Raw genomic sequence first — 23,404 nt, forward strand, 5'->3', positions numbered from 1 at the left:
AAAATTCCAGGAGATGAGCAGTTACAGAAATGCTTAAACTGGTTGGTAAAGGTATTTATGAGACTTATTTCTTAGACTTCTACTGCTGCAGCCTATCCACTTGGAGTTATGATACGTTGTGTGTTCAGAGATGCTCTTCTGCATACCACTGTTGTAATGTGTGGTTATTTGCGTTACTGTCACCTTCCTGTCAGCAGTGTGGCCATTCTCCTCTGACGTGTCTCAGTAACAAGGTGTTTTTTGTCTGCAGAAGTGCTGCTCACTGGATTTTATTATTGTTTTTTCACCATTCTTTGCATACTCTAGAGACTAGTGTGCATGAAAATCCCAGGAGATAAGCAGTTTCTGAGATACTCAAACCTCCCTGTCTGCCAGCAACAATCATTCCATGATCACTGAGATCACATTTTTTCCCCATTCTGATGGCTGATGTGAACATTAACTGAAGCTACTGATCTGTATCTACATGGTTGTATGCATTGCACTGCTGTCACACAATTGGCTGATTAGAAAATCGCATGAATAGGTAGGAATAAAGTAAAAATATTCCTAATAAAGTGCTCGGTGAGTGTGTGTGTGTGTGTGTATATATATATATATATATATTTAAATGTACGACTTTGGTTGATCCACATTGAATCCTTAATAAAGCGCACTACTTTATGCATGTTGGAAAATAAAGCTTATGTCAATAACTGTATTATTTAATAGTTTTCAGCACTTTTTGTTAGGATTTATCAGTGGTGCCAATAATTATGGAGCCCACTGTATAATGTGACAAAAAAATATATGTTACAGATAATAAGTGTTAAATTATCTCATAGAAGGGAAAATCATGACCAGATTATGGGGAAAGCTGGTGCAAAATTATTTCTTGGTTGTCCTCAAGACGGGGATCGGTGTCCTTAGCTGAACTATCCAGGCTTATGAGAAGGATAATTTGATGCAATAAATCTTTCATGGAGCAGCCACTTTTCTCTGTGCCTAGGGTCCTGTTGTGTCTTTACAGATACCCTGGGGCGTTTGCTTCGGCATGATGGCCCCGTTTTTCTCATGTGGGAGAAACACAAAAATACTTAATCCACAGGGGGTCACTGCAGAGAGAACTAAAACATAACCACAGTGTGTGTCCTGGGAGCAACCGCATTCCTTTCATCTGCAATCGAGATGGCAAGCTCCAAAGCTCAAGTGAAAAGAGCCATTCAGCGTTAGAAGTGCAAGAGTGGGCTTTTGCCAATCCTAACTGGTCTTGCAGCAGTAACTAGAAGTAGTTTGCCTAAGACACATGGGTAATGCAACAAACAGGCTGATCAACAGTATTTGATTGTTATTGAATTCCTTATTCAGATCTCTTTAATGGTTTCACAGTTTTAAAATAAAATAAAAGCCGTCTAACAGCAGTTGAAGAATAATTGTACAGTGTTTGGGACAAAGGCCCAACATGTATTTCTTTGCCTCTGGACTCCACAATTTAAGATTTGTAATAAGATGTGGTTAAAGTGCACATTGTCAGATTTTAATAAACGGCATTTTTAGACATTTTGGTTCCACCATGTAGAAATTACAGCAGTGTTTATACATAGTCTCCCCATTTCTGGGCACCATAATGTTTGGGACACAGCAATGTTATGTAAGTGAAAGTAGTCATGTTTAGTATTTTATTGCATATCCTTTGTATGCAGTGGCTGCTTGAAGTCTGCGGTTCATGGATATCACCAGTTGCTGGTTGTCTTCTCAGGTGATGCTCTGCCTGGCTTGTATTTTAGCCATCATTAGCTCATGCTTGTTTCTGGGTCTCGTCCCCCCTTTAGTATATGAAAGGCATGCTCAATTAGGTTCAGATCGGGAGATTGACTTTGACACTTTTTAGCTGTTTGGGATCATTGTCTTGCTGTAGAATGAACCATCGGCCAATGAGTCTTGAGGCATCCACTTGAACTTGGACAGATGTTTATTCACTTCAAAATTAATTTTGCTACTACCATCAGCAGTTAGATCATCAATGATGATAAGTGAGCCAGTACATTCGGCAGCCATACATGCCCTGGCCTCCACCATGTTTCACAGATGAGGTGGTATGCTTTGGATCTTGGGCAGGCACTTCCATACTTTACTCTTGCCATCACTCTGATAACCCCCAGTTATGTCGAGAGAATGGATAATGCTAATTTGGAACTGGCAGATCCAGACCAGTACAGTGGCTGGGGGCCCTTTAATGAATGCATCCAATGCTAGCTTTGCTGTGAGTTAGTTTTTATGTGACCACTAGATTTTATTGTACAGTTGTGTATGCATTTATAGAGTGATCACCCTCACATCACATTTTGTGAAGACATTTTGGCTAGCCAAAAGATTTGCCACTGTTCCAAGTGTTCTCTATTTGATGGTATATGGCTCTCACTGTGGTTGTGGTGGTGGAGTTCCAGAGCCTGAGAAATGAGAACTGCCCAGCCTTCCCTTAGTTCAGTTAATCCAGTATCCTTAATTGACATATCCCCATAAATATACAGTACATGGCTGAAGCATCTTTCCTTTGGTCATGTAGTTTCTAATCTGATGCCATTCGGATTGAATTACTCAGAGTTTCAGTTCCTAGGCTGGATCGGCAACGTATACTTTGATGTCCTACGTGTCATGATGCTGTATGTGTTTCACATGCTGCTTGACAAAGATTTTTCAGTTTTATGGCCTGGCAGTCTTATAAAAAGAAAAATCTCTTCAAATAATGTTTTAGCTTTTCCTTGAAGGCCTGTCAAGTGCAGGCTTATTGTTAAAACTAAGTTCCCTTTTCTGGAAGGAAGAAAGAAAACAAATGAACCCAATGGGAACACAAACAGTGGATTTCACTTGTTGTGGGGTACTGCGTCCCTTGGTTCATTCAGTTTATAGTGCTTTCTCCACCCTGTTGGCACACTTTCTAAGCAGGTTGTTTGGTTTATTTTCCTGTGCTGGTCCAAAAGAAAAACTATTTGCTGGGAAAGCCCTCGCAGCATGTCTGTGATTAGCCCCCATGAGGGGGCTGTGTGCACAGAAGAACTGAGCAAACTCGGATGGGTACAGTAAGGGGGGACATGTGCCACCCAGATGCAAAAGTGAGAGATGCCACTAGCCCTTCCTGTTTGTGGGTACATTTGAACAAATCCTGTGATAAAGGAGGAAATGATAAAATAAATAAATTATATGTTGCTGTGTAGTAATATGTATTCTAATGTCTGAGTTTGACCACATTGAACCACCATATGTATGTTTTTCACTTGCAGGCCCTTGTTCTATGTTGTTTTGGAATTGTTTCAAATGGTTGTTTTGCTGAATTATTTTTTATTTACCTCTCCCTACCAGTTTCTGTGGTTAACTGTCCTTTGTTGTGCCATACAGAACAACAGGTAAAACAGCTGGACAGAGCAGGGATTGCAAATATAGCTTTCATGCATGTACATATAATTTGCATCTGCCACCTTAAGGTCAGTTTGGAAAGTAGTGATACATGGAAACTGAAGGAGATCTGCTTTGAAATTGTCTGCGTAATTTGTACATTTACGATGGCAGTTTTTCATTACTGCTGCTAGTTAGCTGTAAATTCATTTTAGCTACATATACTATAGATCCCTTTAGTGGAGTTAAGAAGCGCTGACTTAAGTGTTTAAATCTGGCCTTTTGAGGAAATCGAGGGTTTAATGGTAGCAGTTAATGATTGGTAGCAGTTCAGACGGTTTCCAGACTGTGTAAAAATGCAGTCTGCCTGTAGCCACCATTCAGCTGCGTTATTTGTCTGTCTGTTTCTCTTAGATATAATCTGGCATATCCATAGAATACTTACTTAAAATGGAACATCTGCCTATGTAACTTACGTAAGCACATATCTTTTTCATGAACTTTTTCACTAAATCTGAGGTGTAATTGAGTGTTGTTTGATGTAAAAACACCTTTGCACCCCAACATTCTCATTAACATAGAATTTCGTTGAACCTGGTGCATACAGTGGGCTCCAGAATTATTGGCACCCATAATAAAAATGGAGAAAAAAGGCTTCATATAATAAACAACATGGATAATGATCTATATTTTATGCTCATACATATGGGATAATTATATACTTTTATAATACATTTATTCTCATGTTTCAATGTTTTTTATTTGATAATAAAAAAAAAATTCTGAAAAGCACAGGTGAAAAAATGATTGGCACCCTTAACAATTATTGTGAATATAATCAAACAAAGTGAAACCATCACAAGCCGGGAAATGGGTACAAAAAGATGCATAAACAGTTATACATACCACTTACCATTGTAAGGGCAATACTAAAAAAAGAAAGAAAACATATGGAATACTTACAAACTTGCCAGGAAGAGGACGCAAGTTCATAATATCCTCAAGGATGGTAAGGAAGATGGTGAGGGAGGCCATAAGTAACCCAAGGATCGCAGTTTAAGAATTGCACAGACTGGTTGTGTCTTGGGGTCACCAAGCCCTTACTGAGCACAATAAACAAAACCAAGCATCTTGAGTTTGCAAACCTCATAGGAATTATGACTGGAAGAGGGTGCTAAAATTGAATATTTTGGCCATCCACACCACCGACATGTTTGGTGGCGAAACAATGCTCCTCATACCTACAAATTGGTCATAGGTAGATGACAATGACAGGACAATGACTCCAAATATACATCAAAATCCACACAGAAATGGTTAAGTAAAAACAACAATCTATGTCAATAGCTGTATTATGTTTTTTACTTTAGAGCATTTTTTGTGCATATTTATCAAGAGTGCCTATAATTATGGAGCCCACTGTATTTGGGCTTTTAAAGGCTGATTAAAACATAATTTTTTCTTGATTTTGGGTCTGTGTCATTATGACCCTACTACTACAGATAAATAGTGCCCTGGATTTTTTGGTTTTAAATGTTTTGATTGGAATCTTTGATCAAAATCATCAGTGCTTCAAAAGCGGTATATTTGAGATTTATGTTGAATGACCCCTTTTGCTTTGTTTTCTTTTTTCATTTAAATGACAATTTGGAATCTGTTTTGAGTTGGCAACTGAATGACGGAACTTGTCATTTTGAGCAGTTGTGACCATGTCTGTATTGTGGTTTTATTTAAGTATCCTTCTGAACCACATTGCAAAAAATTGCATTTTTCAAAAATAATTGAGTAATGTGAAAAAGATGCATCATTTCAAACATAATTTAATCAGTATGTCTCTGTTTTGAAGTAATTTATACACTACTTTAAACCCACAAGCCATTTTATTTTAGACATTCACCATTTTTGTGGAATGGGTGAATGCGAGTTCCTATCAAATTAGACTGCATTACATTTGTAGAACAAACCACAAGACAACGCAGGTGACAAACACATTGTAGGCCATTAAAATGAAGTGCATGGTTAGGTTCTGCAGAGAAACGGGTACATATATAGTGTTAGTAATGTAGCAACATTACTCATGTGCTTTAGGCTGCAAAGAATATATACTATGAATGGTGCTATATGAATGAAGATTATGATTAATTATAATTATTATTATTCATTTTTTCAATTAAATTATTCAAAGTATTGACTGCAAACCGATTAATACAGTGTTTTGATCCTTTATTTTGGGATATTTCCATCAATGGTAACTCACAGGACTTATGTTTAACTTGTGTTTTTTGGATCCATTCATAGTTTACCGAGGATAAAGTACAGGTTGTGTAACATTTGAACCCACAGCTCTTCTGTCCAGAATCTCCTGTAATTATCCGAGCTTCACCGCTGCCCACACAACAATCTGCCCCTTCTGCCCCTGCATCTGTTATGTTCTACTTTACAGTCTGTGTTGAGTGAAGGATCTGGTGTCTGATGAATAGGTGATCCAGAGCATTGGCAGGAAGTTAAAGAGGCTGATCGGATATGCAGAAGTGAGCAGTTTGTCACATTTGGGGATCATCTGGACATTTGGCGGGAAGCGTTCTCAGTGTTAACCTCTTAAAGTTTGCTTTGACCACCAAAACCATATACTCACTAAGCACTTTATTAGGTATTTATTAGACTTCTGCTGCTATAGCCTATCATCTTAGAGACTTGTTGTATGTTCAGAGATGCTCTTCTGCATACCACTGTTGTAATGTGTGGTTATTTGCTTTACTGTCACCTTCCTGTCAACTTTGACCAGTCTGGCCCTTCACCTCTGACCTCTCTCATTAACAATGCGATTTTGCCCACAGAACTGCTGCTCACTGGATGTTTTTCGTTTTTCTCACCATTCTCTAAAAGTCCAAGTGACTTTGATCATGGAATGATTCTTCCCCATTCTTTCCCATTCTGACATTTGATCAGAAAAATGACCATGTGTGCATGCTTTTACGCATTTAGTTGCTGCCACATGATTGGCTGATTAAATATTTGCATTAACAAGCTGGTGTATGGGTCTACCTAATAAAGTGATCACAGAGTGTATATCCCACTGTTTGAGTATGTTGCTTATTCATGGCTGCAGTTGTATATTTTAGCAGAGTTATGGTTCTGGTTTTTCTAGTGGACATTTTGTGTTTTTTATTTGACTGGGACAGTGGTTTAGGGACATGATTGCCTCAAAGGAATGCCTCAGATTGTCTTTGCGTGCCTTTTTTCACTTATTCAATTTAATTCCCAGGCTGAACCATTTGAATTGACCACAGTTATAAACAACAGAGAATGTGCAAGTCTTTGATATGTGCTACACTGGAAGTGCGCGGTAAACAGCCCACATGCAATACCTTTTGTTGGTCATCATATCAGGTCAGTCAGTTCAGAGAGTTGGGTAGAAATACTTCACACAAGGCATGTTTACTGTCGGCAGGTTTAAGTGGTATGCAACGGGGCAGCACGGTGGTGCATTGGATAAGGTCCTGGGTTCGATTCCCGGCCATGGCCTTTCTGTGTGGAGTTTACATGTTCTCCCTGTGTCTGTGTGGGTTTCCTCCCACAATACAAAGACATGGGGTGTAAGGCAAGTGGGGTGTAATGCAAGTTCAGTCTTAATCATACTCACAGTGAATAGATGGAGCACATCTGAATTGCAATGCTGCAAGATCAAACCAATAGGTGAGCCTGCGAAATTGATCTGAAAAAGACTATTTGTCTAGAGGACAACGTAGCCTAAACAATGGTTTCTCATGTTTATTTTAGGTAATGTACAGGCAGGGAAAAGATGGTCTAAAAACAGAACAAGGCACTAGAGGTCAGTCTTGCTATCCAGTAGTGTGTTACAGCAGCTCTTGCTGTTTCAGACCTGCAACTAGGACCCGGACTATACTAGAAAGAAGGCAAGCCTGGACACATGTACACACAAGAGGCACAGGTATAGAGCCAAATACAGTTATACCATAATGCATATTAGAGCCATACCATGACATATTCTCTCACCTTCTTGTGAGCTTTCAATGGAGGATGGTGAGGTCATACCTTTAAGCCAGTCTTTGCTAGTTTTCAGGTTTTGCATTTTTGAATTAACTAGCATTGTCAGCTCATTCTCTCATGCATTCAATTCAATTTTCAATACAATTTCAGAGCTTTTTTCAGAGACACTGTCACAAAGAAATACAAAATTGGGCAAAAAAATCAGGAACAACCCCACAAAAAGTGAGCAATTGAGGTAAAAACCTATCCAGTGGGAAGAAACTAATTAGTGGTGAGAAAAAATGTGAGAAATCTTAGGAGGAACCTGGAAATAGAGGGGGAGCCAATCCTCTGCTGGCCAACCCAGTCTAATAGTTAAGATGATTATCCCCTCATACCAAAATAATTGTTCCCTCTAGGTAGTATGCTATGCAGCTAGTGAAGCAGTGACACGCACCTTAACTACCACCAACATGAAGCACATTCCAGAGAGATGCATGGCAGCTATTCTATCCCAGAAGAGCCACCACACGTTTAATGGAGATTAAGGAATTATTAAAACAATTAAATTGAGGGATTACTTTCTGAGAATGAAAGTTTGTGAATTTTTTTTTGACAGTGAGGTAGCCCCTGCTCTTTGTGGGATCTTTAATGAGCACAGAACATCAGGATCTTGGTTTGACATCTATCATCTGAAAGTGGCATCTCCAACAGTGGTATCCATACCAGTACGTAAAAAAGTTAACGACAAACAAACAAACCCCTAACACACACAGAGGTTTTTTTTTCGTTAGTTGTGGCAGGTTTAGTGTTAGTGTCAATAGCAAGATAAAAGTATTTAATTTCTTAAAACTTGATTTGAATTGGTTTGTGTCACTTAACTTTCCTCTAGTATTTCGATCACCTTTGGAAACGATTATTGCTGTTTATCAACATGAGGACCAAAGTTGTGCTAATGAAAATCTAAGAAGCCATTATGAGACTGAGAAACAAGAAAAACAAGTTTTCTGCCAAACCTTAGGCTTATCAAAATCAACTGTTTGGAACGTAATTAAGAAGAAAGGCGTACTAATTGCAAAAGGACTGGCAGGCCAAGACTAAGACTAATTTATATCTGAGTAATGTAAAAAGCAAAGTATGGAGGAGAGAAGCAACTGCACAAGATCCAAAGCATACTACCTCATCTGAAACAAGGTGGTGGGGGTGTTATGTCCTGGACATGTATGGCTGCCGAAGGTACTGGATCACTTATCTTCATTGATGATATAACTGCAGATTGTAGTAGTAAAATGAATTCTGAAGTGTATAGACACATCATATCTGCTGAAGTTCATGCAAATTCCTCAAAACTCATTGGTTGGAAGTTAATTCTAGGGCAAGACAGTGATCCCAAACATACTGCTAAAGCAACAAAGGAGTTTACCTTTCATATGCTGAAGCAAAAACATAAGGGAACTATCCCCTGAAACCGCATGAGCTAAAGAAGGCTGCAATACAGGCCTGGCAGAGTTTCACCAGAGAAGACACCCAGCAACTGGTGATGTCCATGAATCACAGACATCAAACGGTCATTGCATGCAAAGGATATGATCAGATGTTTGATGGCCCATGTCAGCAATCAAAGACCAAACTTAAAGGAAAAACAGCATGCTCTTTCCACAATTAAATGCACCAGCCTACAGTATCAATATTTTACTCATAAGATATATCTCTATCTGATGAGCGAGTAAACTTATGACTTTGTGCCTGGAGCTGAACCTGAAGCCCATGATATGTCAAAACAAAGGCAAAGGGGTAAAAATTCTTGCTGACTCATCATCTGTACAGCACAAGATGAACCAGGACATGCAGGCCCAAATTTGCACAGGGGAACAAAATAAACTCCCTGAACTAAAATAAAAAATTAAATAAACACATTCCGCTAACATGTCTGTTCTCCACGTTGTGTAAATTCAACTGATGTGACTGGTGTAATAAGGAATAGTGGTCATTGCTGCTTGTGCTATTCAAATATGTATTGGGTCAATTTAGTGCTGTCATTTTAAAGGAATATTTTGTCATCTTGGTTGCTTATGGTGGCCACTGCCAAGCAAGCGGCAGGGTGGTGAGTATTTCCCTATATGCCTGTGTCGGCACCTGCCAAAGTTGCCCCTTGCATTGGCTATAACCATCAGTATGACGTAATCTTTACTAGATTTTAAGTTATTTTTCTTTTGCTTCCGTCGAACAGCGAAATTTGCCCTGGTCCTTTTTCATGGCAAAACTGATACTTTCCTTGTAGGTTATTTTTTAGCAACAAGCCATTAATCTCACTCCTTTGATATGAAGTTTTTTGTTCAGTCATTTGGATTAATGTTATACTTCCGATTCCATACCCTGTTCGGTTGACCGGTTTTCTGAGTTTCGGATCTCTGAGGTTCTACTGTACGCGGCTCAAGTGTTGTCAAATCATGTGAATGCACAGAGGTACAGTTGTTACCTTCCTCCTCTTTAAGTAAATGGCTGCAGTCGCCTTCTAGAATGTTCCAGTAATTCAGTTTTGTCTTTGCCATGTGGTTATGTAGAAAATACTCCCTGTTGTAATTTATCAACACGGCTTGTGTGTGAATGTGGACAGGATGGTCAGAGGACTGTGAGAATGTGGTGGTGTTCCTTCAATGTAATTGAGATTATCATGCTGGGGAGGGATAACTCTCACACCCCAGCGGGATTCTGCACAGCTCCTGAATGAGGGGTTTAGGTTACAGCACCAACAGTCTCTTCACTTACAGTAGGTTCCCCTTGAGCTTTCCTGCTCCCAAACCAAGTTAAAATAGCTGTTCAGGGTTATGGGCTGTATTTGGTGTGTAGCCCAAGAAACCCCAGTCCACACATAAGAAGGCTTGCCAGTTTGGAAATAGGGTTTCTGGTAAAATGATGGAGTGAAGAGGCTTGCCCATGTTGCCCACGGCTAAGGAAATGGAGGCTTGCTGGTTTGGCAGGGCACTGCAAGCCACGGTGAGAGTTCAGAGGGTAGCTGGAGTTCAGAGCTCCTCTTGCATGCAGGTCACCTCTCACCGCCCTGGCATGGAGTTCCATTCCTTTCAGCCGCTTAGGCAAATATCTACAAGTTTAACAAAGAACGCTGAACTGATAAAACTTGCATGCCGAGATTTACAAGCTTTTTTTTGTGCTTGGGAAACTTCAAGAAAGTAAGCCTGATTCATACATAATCTATATGTAAATATGGATTCAAAAGATATCTGGATTATGATTAGGCTGAGAAAGTGTTCTGATTATTATGAGCACTCTCTCTCTCCCTGCTCCTTTGAGGACATGACCTTAAAGGACACACCACTTCACACAGCAGAGGTTCTTGAATGTAGGAGAATACCGATTAATTTACATTTTTCAGTCTGATTCAAATGCGAATGATGGAAAAGCCACTGACCTGGTTCATTTCATACAGTGTGAAGCCCTCAGTCTTAAAGGTACAATTGGTAATTTTGGACTTCTAGCAGTCAAGAGAGGAATTTCAGCAATGAACACCCTCAAATCACAACACTGTTTATCCCTCCCTCTTCTCTGTGAACGTGCTGACGTTGAAACACCCCCCACGCAATCAGCTGTGGCAATTAGGACCAATTTTCAACCAGTGAGCTTGAATTATTGTACAGCTATTGTAATGTTTTGTACAGATTGTCGGTCCGTCAACTGTATCTTTTGAAACCCGAATTTAAGGACTATAAACACAGGCAGAGTTTGAGTCAACATGTCAGTGAGCCTTTTTCAGATTAAGTTTGGCATGAAGTTTGGCATTTCTGAGCAGTGAAATGTATCAAATTTTGTTTGTATTGGGGCATGCCTTCATATGGGTGAATTTGGAATTTAGCCCATGACTAAAAAAGATTTTCTATGGAAAGCGCACACAAATTTTCATTCTCAGTTTCGTTTCTCAGTGTGCATTTTATTACCAAGGACAAGCAAACTGGTAGTAATGAACCAGATGACCCAGTTAGGTGGCCTACCTTAAGACTGGGTGCTACTATTGAACTCTGCACTGCTTTCTGATATATAGACCAGAAACAAATCTTATGGTTGGCCGGAAAGGCATTGTATTCTGCTGATTGTCTTAATGCAATTTAATCTAATTTCATTTTGGGTCTTACCAAATTCACATTGACTATAATAGATTTTTTTTGTCACTCTCGCATCCAATCGTCCTTTTCTAAGTATCTAAAGAAATGCCACTTCTTATCACACCATAGCTCACAAGTCAAGTTTGCAGAAATTTGAGTTGGGAGAAGGCACCTCATTTGAAGCTCAACTGGCAGACTTGCAGGTGCCCAACTGACCAACAGGGGCCACTAGAGAACAATAAGACGTGAATCTCCCTGAACTCCCTAATATTCGGTGATATTGCCAATATAATAATAGTAATAATAATAATAAAAAAATGTTTTTTTAGCTACTTGTTAATGCAAATATTTAATCAGCCAATCATGTGGCTGCAACTAAATGCATAAAATGATTGGACCCTGATTGGACCCTGATTGGACTCATCTCTGGTGAGGATGAGTCCGCCTACAGGTGGGAGATTGACCATCTGGTGACCTGGTGCAGTCAGAACAACTGGGAGCTCAATGCTGTGAAGACAGTGGAGATAGTTGTAGATTTCAGAAAGAACCCACCCCCACTCGACCCCATCACCTTGAGAGACTCCCCTGTCAACATTGTGGAGTCCTGCCGCTTTCTGGGAACCATCATCTCCCAGGACCTCAAGTGGGAGCTGAACATCTGCTCCCTCATCAAAAAAGCCCAGCAGAGGATGTTCTTCCTGCGGCAGTTGAAGAAGTTCAACCTGCCAAAGACAATGATGGTGCACTTCTACACCGCCATTATTGAGTCCATCCTCACCTCCTCCATCACCATCTGGTATGCTGCTGCCACTGCCAAGGACAAGGGCAGACTGCAGCGTATCATCCGCTCTGCAGAGAAGGTGATTGGCTGCAATCTGCCATCTCTTCAGGACCTGTACACCTCCAGAACCCTGAGGCGTGCAGGAAGGATTGTGGCCGACCCCTCTCACCCCGGACTATTGGAAACACTCCTCTTTGGCAGGAGGCTGTCGTCCATCAGGACCAAAACCTCTCGCCACAGAAACAGCTTCTACCCATCGGCAGCTGGCCTCATCAACAAGGCCCAAGGGTCCCCATTGTCACAGACTTTTATCCCTCCCCCATAAACTTCATAAACTTTATATTTTATATTTTATATATTTTATATTTTGCACTTTAACAATACTTCATATACCCCGCTTCAGCATTATGTTGTATTGTATATATTTACTTATTTTTACCTAGATCACATTCCACCTTATTATATATCTATGTTCCTATTTTTTTGGTATCATTCTTTATGTTGTTTGCATGCACCCACAAACCACAGCAAATTCCTTGTACATAAAACTACATGGCGAATAAAGAGATTCTGATTCTGATTCTGATTCTGAAAAGCATGTTTTCAGAACGGAGAAGAAATATGATCACACTAAGCTGGAGACAATCCCCCCTGGAGCAATGTCGGGTTAAGGGTCTTGCTCAAGGGCCCGACAGCTGTGCGGACCTTATCATGGCTACACCGGGGCTTGAAACACCAATCTTCCATGTTCCCATCATGTACCCTAGCCACTAGGCTACAGGTTGCCCAATGAAGTGTTGCTCTTCAGTGCTAATGAAGTCATGCCATAGTCTATACTGGCATGGACAGAATCCTTAACCCTTTGATAAACCAGATGAGCCGCCCAGTAACGCCATGTTTAAAGATGAATTTTTAAGTTAGTATTAAGTGTTTCTTTCATGTAATTTTGGATCAGCTTGAGCATTGCAAGGTAGGAAAAGCATAACTGAGCAGTCTATGCTGTTTATTGCAATAATGTCTGTGAAGACAATGAGTGCCATGTTAACGACTGATTCGCTGAAGAATTGATGCAAATAAATTAATCATGCCACCTTGCCCAAATGGTTAGAAACGTGAAACTTTGGCCACCGGATAAGCCTTTTTAAGATATTGGGGCTTGACGTCAGGCTATTATCGAAAGCATAAGTACAGTAAAACTGGTTCTACACTCACATGTAGTTCAGTCATTTGTGGAACAAAGTGTAAACCAAATTTATAGACTTGTGTTTGGAATGAATGTTATTAATGTTACAGGGAAATCTACTGAAATTACAGTGGTGTGAAAAAGTGTTTGCCCCCTTCCTGATTTCTTATTTATTTGCATGTTTGTCACACTTAAATGTTTCAGATCATCAAACAAATTTAAATATTAGTCAAAGACAACACAAGGTTCTTATTATTAAGGGAGAAAAAAAATCCAAACCTACATGGCCCTGTGTGAAAAAGTGATTGCCCCCCCTGTTAAAACATAACTTAACTGTGGTCTAGCAAACCTGAGTCCAATTTCTCTAGCAACACCCAGGCCTGATTACTGCCACACCTGTTCTCAATCAAGAAATCACTTAAATAGGACCTGCCTGACAAAGTGAAGTAGACCAAATGATCCTCAAAAGCTAGACATCATGCCGAGATCTAAAGAAATTCAGGAACAAATGAGAAAGAAAGTAATTGAGATCTATCAGTCTGTAAAAGGTTATAAAGCCATTTCTAAAGCTTTGGAACTCCAGCGAACCACAGTGAGAGCCATTATCCACAAATGGCGAAAAACATGGAACAGTGGTGAACCTTCCCAGGAGTGGCCGGCCGACCAAAATTACCCCAAGAGCGCAGCGACGACTCATCCAAGAGGTCACAAAAGACCCCACAACAACATCCAAAGAACTACAGGCCTCACTTGCCTCAGTTAAGGTCAGTGTTCATGACTCCACCATAAGAAAGAGACTGGGCAAAAATGGCCTGCATGGCAGAGTTCCAAGACGAAAACCACTGCTGAGCAAAAAGAACATTAAGGCTCGTCTCAATTTTGCCAGAAAACATCTTGATGATCCCCAAGACTTTTGGGAAAATACTCTGTGGTCTGACGTGACAAAAGTTGAACTTTTTGGAAGGTGTGTGTCCCTTTACATCTGGCGTAAAAGTAACACCGCATTTCAGAAAAAGAACATCATACCAACAGTAAAATAAGGTGGTGGTAGTGTGATGGTCTGGGGCTGTTTTGCTGCTTCAGGACCTGGAAGACTTGCTGTGATAAATGGAACCATGAATTCTGCTGTCTACCAAAAAATCCTGAAGGAGAATGTCCGGCCATCTGTTCGTGACCTCAAGCTGAAACGAACTTGGGTTCTGCAGCAGGACAATGATCCAAAACACACCAGCAAGTCCACCTCTGAATGGCTGAAGAAAAACAAAATGAAGACTTTGGAGTGGCCTAGTCAAAGTCCTGACCTGAATCCTATTGAGATGCTGTGGCATGACCTTAAAAAGGCGGTTCATGCTCGAAAACCAAAATTCCTCCACAGCGCTGTAAGAGACTCATTGCAAGTTATCGCAAACGCTTGATTGCAGTTGTTGCTGCTAAGGGTGGCCCAACCAGTTATTAGGTTTAGGGGGCAATCACTTTTTCACACAGGGCCATGTAGGTTTGGATTTTTTTTCTCCCTTAATAATCCATCCATCCATCCATTATCTGAACCCGCTTATCCTGAACAGGGTCGCAGGGGGGCTGGAGCCCATCCCAGCATACATTGGGCGAAAGGCAGGAACACACCCTGGACAGGTCGCCAGTCCATCACAGGGCACACACACCATTCACTCACACACTCACACACTCATACCTATGGGCAATTTAGACTCTCCAATCAGCCTAACCTGCATGTCTTTGGACTGTGGGAGGAAACCGGAGTACCCGGAGGAAACCCACGCAGACACGGGGAGAACATGCAAACTCCGCACAGAGAGGCCCCGGCCGACGGGGATTCGAACCCAGGACCTCCTTGCTGTGAGGCGGCAGTGCTACCCACTGCGCCATCCGTGCCGCCTTCCCTTAATAATAAAAACCTTAATTTAAAAACTGCATTTTGTGTTTACTTGTGTTGTCTTTGACTAATATTTAAATTTGTTTGATGATCTGAAACATTTAAGTGTGACAAACATGCAAAAAAAATAAGAAATCAGGAAGGGGGCAAACACTTTTTCACACCACTGTATATCCGAAAGGAAATGGCAGGGGGCAGGTTCAGTGCATTTTTTTCATTAAGCAATTGTAGTATTGCATGACTTGGCTTCTAATGATGAATAATTTCTGTCTCTGTCCTTGTATGGAAGATCCACATTACTGCTAGTCATTTTAAAAAATCCATGCTAACTGCTAGGTTAATTTGTGACTTGGACACCCCCCTGTACTGATCTCTTGCATAATTCATTTTTAATATTTAATTTTGAAATGTCTAATTTCATCCTGTGCAAACATCATAATTTAAATTAGCATTACCCAGACAGTGTGCTGTGTTGCTATTTCTGTGGAATTGAGCATCTGAGTGCTATCCACTGACTGCTAGTGAATTGTGAGTAGTATTCTTTTCTGGTACTTGGGATGACTTACTGGCCACAAAAGCATTGCTTTTTATTAATCTTTTTTATGCGTGAGGGTACACTTTCCAACAAATGTCATATTTGTCTAGCAGTTGACAGACTTGGAAGACCGACCAAACATTACTCTTGCTTTTTATTTTCAAATAGCCATTTAATTGAGTTTCCAGGATCACTTACTGTATATGTTTAACTACTTAGCACACGATTTTCACATGCTGCCGTAAGTGTAATCTTTCTGTAAAATTAAAAATCAGTTCCAATTTTTATAAATGTGTCACCTTTAGAATATGAACAATATGTCTTTGGTGGTATGTAGCACTTGTTTTGTCCAATATACAGTGTGCGTTCTTGATTTGGCTCTGTACTTCACAATTTTAGATTTGTAATCAAACAATTTACATGTTGTTTCAGTGCAGATTCTTATGGAACAAGATAATGTTCAAAAGACTTGAATTTAATGAATTTAATAGATTTGAATGTATTAACTGAGAAATTTGAGTATTGAATAGTCTCAAATGTAGCTTCCCAAAATTTAAACCATAAACTGTGCTCCAAAAATTCAGGTTATATTTTTCCAATCCCAGTGCAATGCCAATTGCAGTTTGGAAAAGTTTTCATTTAAAAAAATGCTGCTTTTTTAAATCTCCAATACATTGGCTGGCAATAGTATTGTTACTCTCAATATGTGTAATCTTTGCATGATGATTCAGGGCTTCAGCTAACTTGTCAAAACATCTCCATATGAACTTTTGAAGCCTTGCTTTAAATAATGTACACTCAGCGAGCACTTTATTAGGCATCTATTAGACTTATTTTTTAGACGTATTCTTTGAAGTCTTCTGCTGCTGTAGCCTATCCACGTAGAGGTTTGACACGTTGTGTATTCAGAGATGCTTTTTTGCATACCACTGTTGTAATGTGTGGTTATTTGTGTTACTGCCACCTTCCGGTCAGCTTCGACAAGTCTGGCCCTGGTCCTCTGACCTCTTTCATTGACAACACATTTCTGCCCACAGAACTGCAGCTCTCTGGATGTTTTTTGTTTTCGTGGCATTCTCTGCAAACTGTAGTGACTGTTGTGTGTAAAAATCCCGGGAGATCAGCAGTTCCTAAGATACTCAAACCGCCCTGTCTGGCACCAACAATCATTCCACGGCCAAAGTCACTTAGATCACAGTTCTTCCCCCTTCTGACATTTGGTCTGAAACAGCTGAACCTCTTGACCATGTCTAAATGCTTTTATACATTTAGTTGCAACCATATGATTGGCTGATTAAATATTTGCATTAACAAGCTGGTGTACAGGTCTACCTAATAAAGTGGTCACTGACTATATATGCTTTTCCAGGAAAAATATAGTCAGGACTTTGTTCTTTTTACATGCTTCTCTGTTTTCCCCAGTCACAAACTCATTATTTATTTATTTATTTATTTATTTATTTTATTTGGGCCTGGCACCAAACTTGGAGATTCCTTGTTTCAATAGTTTTTTGTTGGTTTGCATTGTTTTTGCATACTATAAACATTACAATTGTTTATAGTAAACACAGTAACATAATGTAATGTAATAAAAAAGTACATTCAAAAGCTCTTAAAATTCACAAGGTCTGTGAGTATAATTCTCTCATAATTCTTATTTCCATGAGCTTGCACAAAATGACACCTGCAGTGCTCACTACCCAGTAGAAAATAATACATGCTGATAATGCTTTATGTTTTGACTGGAATAATGTTATGCCATATTACTGATTTGATTGTTTGTATTTTCTGAATGGCCATTTTAAAGCACTATAAATAGCTTCTGTGGGCTGGTGAATTCCATTTAGTTCAGGGTTCACCGGGTTTAGAGACAGACCACAAGAGGATTCTCTAGGTCAGAGAGGTAGGAAACTATATTGGCTGGCCAGTTCAGTCTGAATACAAGTTTAAAAAGTGACCGTCCAAGTTCAGTGAGAAAGTGGTTAACCTTGCTGCCCCTTTGCTGTGGCAGTCCCAGGACTTCCCCGTGTTGTATTGTGCTGTGGCCCATGCATGATTCTTTCATTTGAATTCATTTAATCTGATGGACTAAAGTTTGTCAAAACAAAATCTCATTAAGTGCTGTCTGTGTACTTTGTTCTCCGTTTCCCTTTGTCTCATGCCGCCTGGGATAAACAGCAACCTTGGGTGAAACGGGGATGTCCGATGAATAAATGCTTTGTGGTGTGCTTGTACGACCAAAAAAAGATTCTCAAGTATCTTGATTTACCACCCGAGCAGATCTGGGGGGAAAGTAGAATGCACGCTCTCTGACGTGTAAGGGGGTCAGGAAACACGGGCTTGATGGTTTTGAGTCCTCTCCCATCATCCCTGCTTGTTATTGACTTTTCTCTTGATAAACAGAGAGTGATTCATTATGGAAGGGTCTTTTTTTATTTATTTTTTTTACTTTTTTTGCAGTGGGTTCAACAGAGATGGCAAGATGCTCTTTCCCACAGGCTGCATCTATGACACTGAGGGGCTACTAATGGATGCAGTTGAAGGATGTTTTTTTTCCTGTTTAATTTCACGTTCAGTGTAGTGGGGAATAATGGAGCACGCTATGGATAGTGGTGTCAAGATCTGCTTTGAGTTCTGCATTCATATATTCCCATTGCCTTGTTCTCATTGCCACAGTCTGTGTTTGTGTTGTGTAATCTTGGTGAAACTGATCATTGGCACAAAAGCTGTTTCCAGTTAGACAAGTGCATTTCAGTCATCTCACGTATGTGATTATACTAATGAGTGTAAATTAGAGGTGATTAACCTGCTGGCTTTAGTTATAACCATCTCAGATATACACTCACTGAGCTCTATTAGGAACACGGTGACCAAAACTGACTGAAAATCCCATCAGTGGGAGAGATGCTATAGCTAAAAATGTGTTATTCTGCGGGCTGCTGGCCAGTCAGTTTTGTTATACATCTGCATCACCCCAAACCTCAGTGTCATTATAGTGTGTTATTAAAATATGTCTACAATAAATGATCTTGCAGCTATGACCATCTTTTTAAGTATTGACTGAATGATCTAGATTTTAAATGGATAAGCATATGATGAAAAATTCAATAAGCTGCATGCATGTATAATTAAGCGTTATAGAACAAGAAATCGTGGGCGGGGTGGTTAGGCACATGTGAGCACTGTTATACACCGTAGCTGTGCCATTGTCCACAATATACCACAGGTTCAAGTTCCATAATGCTTTCATACAACGGTTACCACATTCATCTTTCAGAATTTCACAAAAGAATGACAAGACAAACTTTAAAGTAATGTATTTTTAATGGAACTATGTTTCACGCTAAATGTATTCTTCCACTGAACTGTAGTTTATTGCGGTATTGTGAACTTTAGCTAGCAATAATGTATCCCCACTGCACTATCTAAGCAACTGTACTAACGTTAGCTAACATTACTAGCAATAATGTATCCCAACTGCACTAACGTTGGCAAAGCAACGCTATTGCAATAATGTATCGCCATTGCATTTGCGTTACACTAGACGACACTGACAAGTTTATTTGACTTTGTTTTAGACATTTAGAGATAACATGCAGTCTATTGAAATAACTCATAGCGAGGCTATGAGTCATCATTTGCTTCGCTGAGGTTTGTGGGTCTTGCTGATATTTCAGACCGAGGATGTTGCCTTAGTTGTATTTTTTTTGGTTCTTACTCCGTTCCAAATCCCTGAGAAGGTCAAAGGACACTTTTAAATCACTAATTTTGTTTTACTTTGGTAGGCTACTAGTGGCGAGGTGATGATAACGTTAAGTTACGTTCATTTCAGTTACAAAGTAGAAAATGGTTTTCTACAAACGCAGAGTAATATTGAAAGATGTGTGAACAGTCCATTTAGCCGTGCAAACTGACCAATAGAGTCAATGCACCGGACCTATCCATTGTATAATTACATTCTCATTCAGCTTGTAGTTGCCATGGCTTTCACCTCAAAATAATTCCTCACTGAAAATTTCTACCAAGTTTCAAAGAATTAGGAAAATGTTGGTTTTATTCTTTTAAATAAAAGAATCAAATCATAGAAATCATTCCATGTCAAGATTTATGAGCACTACATCAGAAGTATTTGTTATATTATAAATGGATGAAAATGTTGAATTTACATAGCACACATGTACATAGCAGCCTTAGCCCACCATATTTAACCAACAGTTCTAGTTGAACCCAAATCATTATGACAACTGTCACGACAGGGACCTTGTGGTACTATTCTTTACTCAAAAAGTCTAACCTAAGTCTTTCACCAACAATCTTTTTAAACCTGACCAAGGTCCATAGATGGCAAGAATGCTAGCTACCTTGCAAACAGCTAGCTATAGTATAGACACTGCACATACAAGAAGGATATATTGTATGTTTCATTTAAAAAAGAATTATACAATACACCAGATCCGGGAAAAAGTTACGGCATTTGCCTTAAATAGCTTTTTTCCTCTTGATTGTATCTTTTTTCTCAAGCTTGTGCCTGATGCCCTGAAAATGACCATTCAGAATAGATCAATCTAAATATGCTAAATTACAGTTCTTTTTGTGTACAGGGCTTCAAGACCAAAGACGGATACCTTATTGTGGCAGCTGGTAATGATCAGCAGTTTGTCAAAGTTTGCAAGGTAAGCAATACACAGTTTAACCAATGTCAGGACATAAAGTACATAACTGATTTATATTTAGCTGTTGTTTGTCATGTAAACTACCATTAAAGGCATACTATGCAGGATTTTCAAATATTATAAAACAGCCATGCTCAGTCATTACTATGATGCACTGGCAACCTGTGTCTGTGTTCACTTCTGCTCTACCTTGCTTATCTACCTGTAGTTGTTATTTTAAAAATCATTTGGGATGTTTCTGGGCATGGCTGTGTGCTGTGTCTGAAAAGCATGTGGCCAATAGAGGAGCACACAAGGTACTGTGTAGGAATTAGCTGCAATTGGCTGCTGGGTTAGTGCAAGAAAGGGTCACATTGGGCCTGCTAACCAAATGGCTGGTCAGCCTTCAGTAATGTTAGGCAGTTGACATTATTAGGCCCATGAGGGCCTGAGAATTTGTTGAGGGGTTTGATCTTTTACCAAGTAACAACTATGGCTAGAGATCCCAATCCACTTCTCTCTGCTCATATGAGCTAGCTATCGTTAGCTAGCTAGGTAGCTACTATCGTAACTACTAACCTGTAATATTCTGGATATGAATGCAGTTCTACTACAGCCCAATATCCATGATCGGATGATTGCATTTTTTCACTAACATTAAATTAACCCTAGAATGCACAATATATTGAATACCCCTAAAATGTACAACATGGGTTCAAATGGACCCATATTCATTTCCTATGGAATTTCATGTATAGCTGAGGGTCTCTTTGTTTTTGTTTTTGTGGAAAATAACTGCATTTAATCTTACAGTGGAAAGAACAAGGTTTAATTGTTGCATCATTCATAAATACACAATCACAGGCGTCTAGGCGCTAAAGATAAATATCAAGAGATATTTATAAGAAAAATGATAAAAGACAAACAAAGTTACAGTACATCTGGAATTATATAATGGTAGGGAGACAGGAAAAAAACAGTTTTACATTTACATTTGAGTCATTTAGCAGACATTTTAATCCAAATTGATTTACAAGTGTATATGTTATTCAACAAGTTAAAAACATCAAATCCATGAATAGCAAAACAAGCATTAAGAGCAGTTCTAACCAAAAAACAATAGTCATTGTAAGTCTTTTTTTTGTATAATATAGGGTGTACAAGAGAGATATCAGAAGAGGGAGGGAAGGAGTAAATCAGGAGGGAGGACTAGGGTATGGTCTGAAAAGGTGTGTTTTCAGTCTGCGTCAAAATATGTGGAGGGATTCTGCTGTTCTGACAGTGGTAGGCAAGTCATTCCACCACTGAGAAACCAGAACAGAAAACACCTGGTGCTCGTAATGAGGGGACCACAAGGTGACCAGAGCTGTGGTCTTGCTGTGATGTAGGGAGAAATTATGGATGTAGTTTGGATGTAGAGTGGGGCAGCCTGGAATGCCAACACTAGCACCCTGAAGTGGATGTGTGCTGCGATAGCCATCCAGTGGAAGGCATTGAGGAGTGGGGTGACATGGGCCGACCAGTGCTGACTGGTGGTCAGGCGGGTTGTAGCATTCTGGACCAGCTGGAGGGGCTTGATGGCACAAGCTGGGAGACCAGCCAGGAGGGAGTTGCAGTAATCCAGGACTAGAAGCTGGGTGGCTTTCCTCGTCAGGGATACAGCATGTGTTATGTAGGAGCAACGTGCAGGTTCTGGCAGTGGAGGATATATGTGGAGCAAGGGTGAGATGGTTCTCAAAGGTCACCCCAAGATTCTTGGCTGTATGGGAGGAGGATGCTACAAAGTCCTTGATGATCAGTGAGAGGTTGATTTTCGGAGAGGATTTAGCAGGGATGTAGAAAAGCTCAGTCGTGCCAAGGTTAAGCTTCAGGTGGTGGGAAGTCATCCATGCAGAGATATCAGCCAAGCAGGCAGAGATTTGTGTGGTGACCTGCATATTCGGAGGGAAGGAAAGAAAGTGTCATCAGTATTAGACTGGTAAGAAAAGCCATGGGAAGAGATAACAGAACCAAGAGACATAGCTTATAGAGAGAAGAGGACCATGAACTGAGCCCTGTGGGACTCCAGTTCGTAGGGGGTGTGGGTCAGAGACTGAGCCTCTCCAAGTCAGCTGGTAGGAATGACCAGGGAGGTGGGAAGATAACCATGCAAATGCAGATCCTGTGACACCCATCCCAGTTAGCGACGAGAGCAGAATGTCATGGTTGACTGTATTTAAGGCCGGCCAACAGGTCGAGGAAGATGAGGACAGAGGAGAGGGATTTGGCTCTAGCAGAGTGGAGTGCCTCGGTGACCACGAGTAGTGCGGTCTCAGTGGAGTGGCCACTGTTGAAGCTGGACTGGTTGGGATCGTTGTTTTGGAGGGGATAAGTTGACAGTTGTTTTAGAAGGAAGAAGAGAGACAGGCCAGTAGTTGAGTGTTAGAGGAAAAAGATATGAAGGAGTCCTCAGATATATGGGGAATGTTACAGAGTTGATTGTTGTGCCGCACCTTGTGAAAACCAGGTCAAGAAGGCTGCCTGCCTTGTGGGTGGGAGGAGAATGTGTGCGTGTGATGTCAAAGGAAGACAGGAGGGAGAGGAAGGTGGGTGTGGACACTAAGTTCAGGTTGAAGACACCCAGGAGGAACAAGGGAGTGCCATTGTCTGGTGAGGAGCTAAGCAAGATGTCCATCTCATCCAAGAAGCGATAATGAGATTAGGAGACCTGTGCCACCTCCTCTGTCAGTTGGTCGGGGGGTGTGGGGAAAAAGAATAGGCAAAAAAGGTTTATAGGCAAATTTATTAAAAGTTTTAATGTGAAGCTGCAAAATATAATACGAAAATCAATAGTTTGTTTGTGAGTATGTTACATAATTTAGAAGTGTCTCAGACTGAAACAC

General features: G+C 40.2%; 1 protein-coding gene across 2 annotated transcripts in view; it reads left to right on the forward strand.

The window, feature by feature from the left end:
- Window positions 1-23,404, forward strand: part of sugct (succinyl-CoA:glutarate-CoA transferase) — a 113,678-nt gene that overhangs the window by 20,962 nt on the left and 69,312 nt on the right. For both annotated transcript variants that reach the window (XM_061239924.1, XM_061239925.1), the window contains one exon: window positions 20,472-20,543. In XM_061239924.1, the coding sequence (XP_061095908.1) occupies window positions 20,472-20,543 (72 nt within the window). The remainder of the gene's footprint in view (window positions 1-20,471; window positions 20,544-23,404) is intronic.

This window comes from Conger conger, chromosome 4 (assembly GCF_963514075.1).
Source record: "Conger conger chromosome 4, fConCon1.1, whole genome shotgun sequence".
NCBI lineage: Eukaryota > Metazoa > Chordata > Actinopteri > Anguilliformes > Congridae > Conger > Conger conger.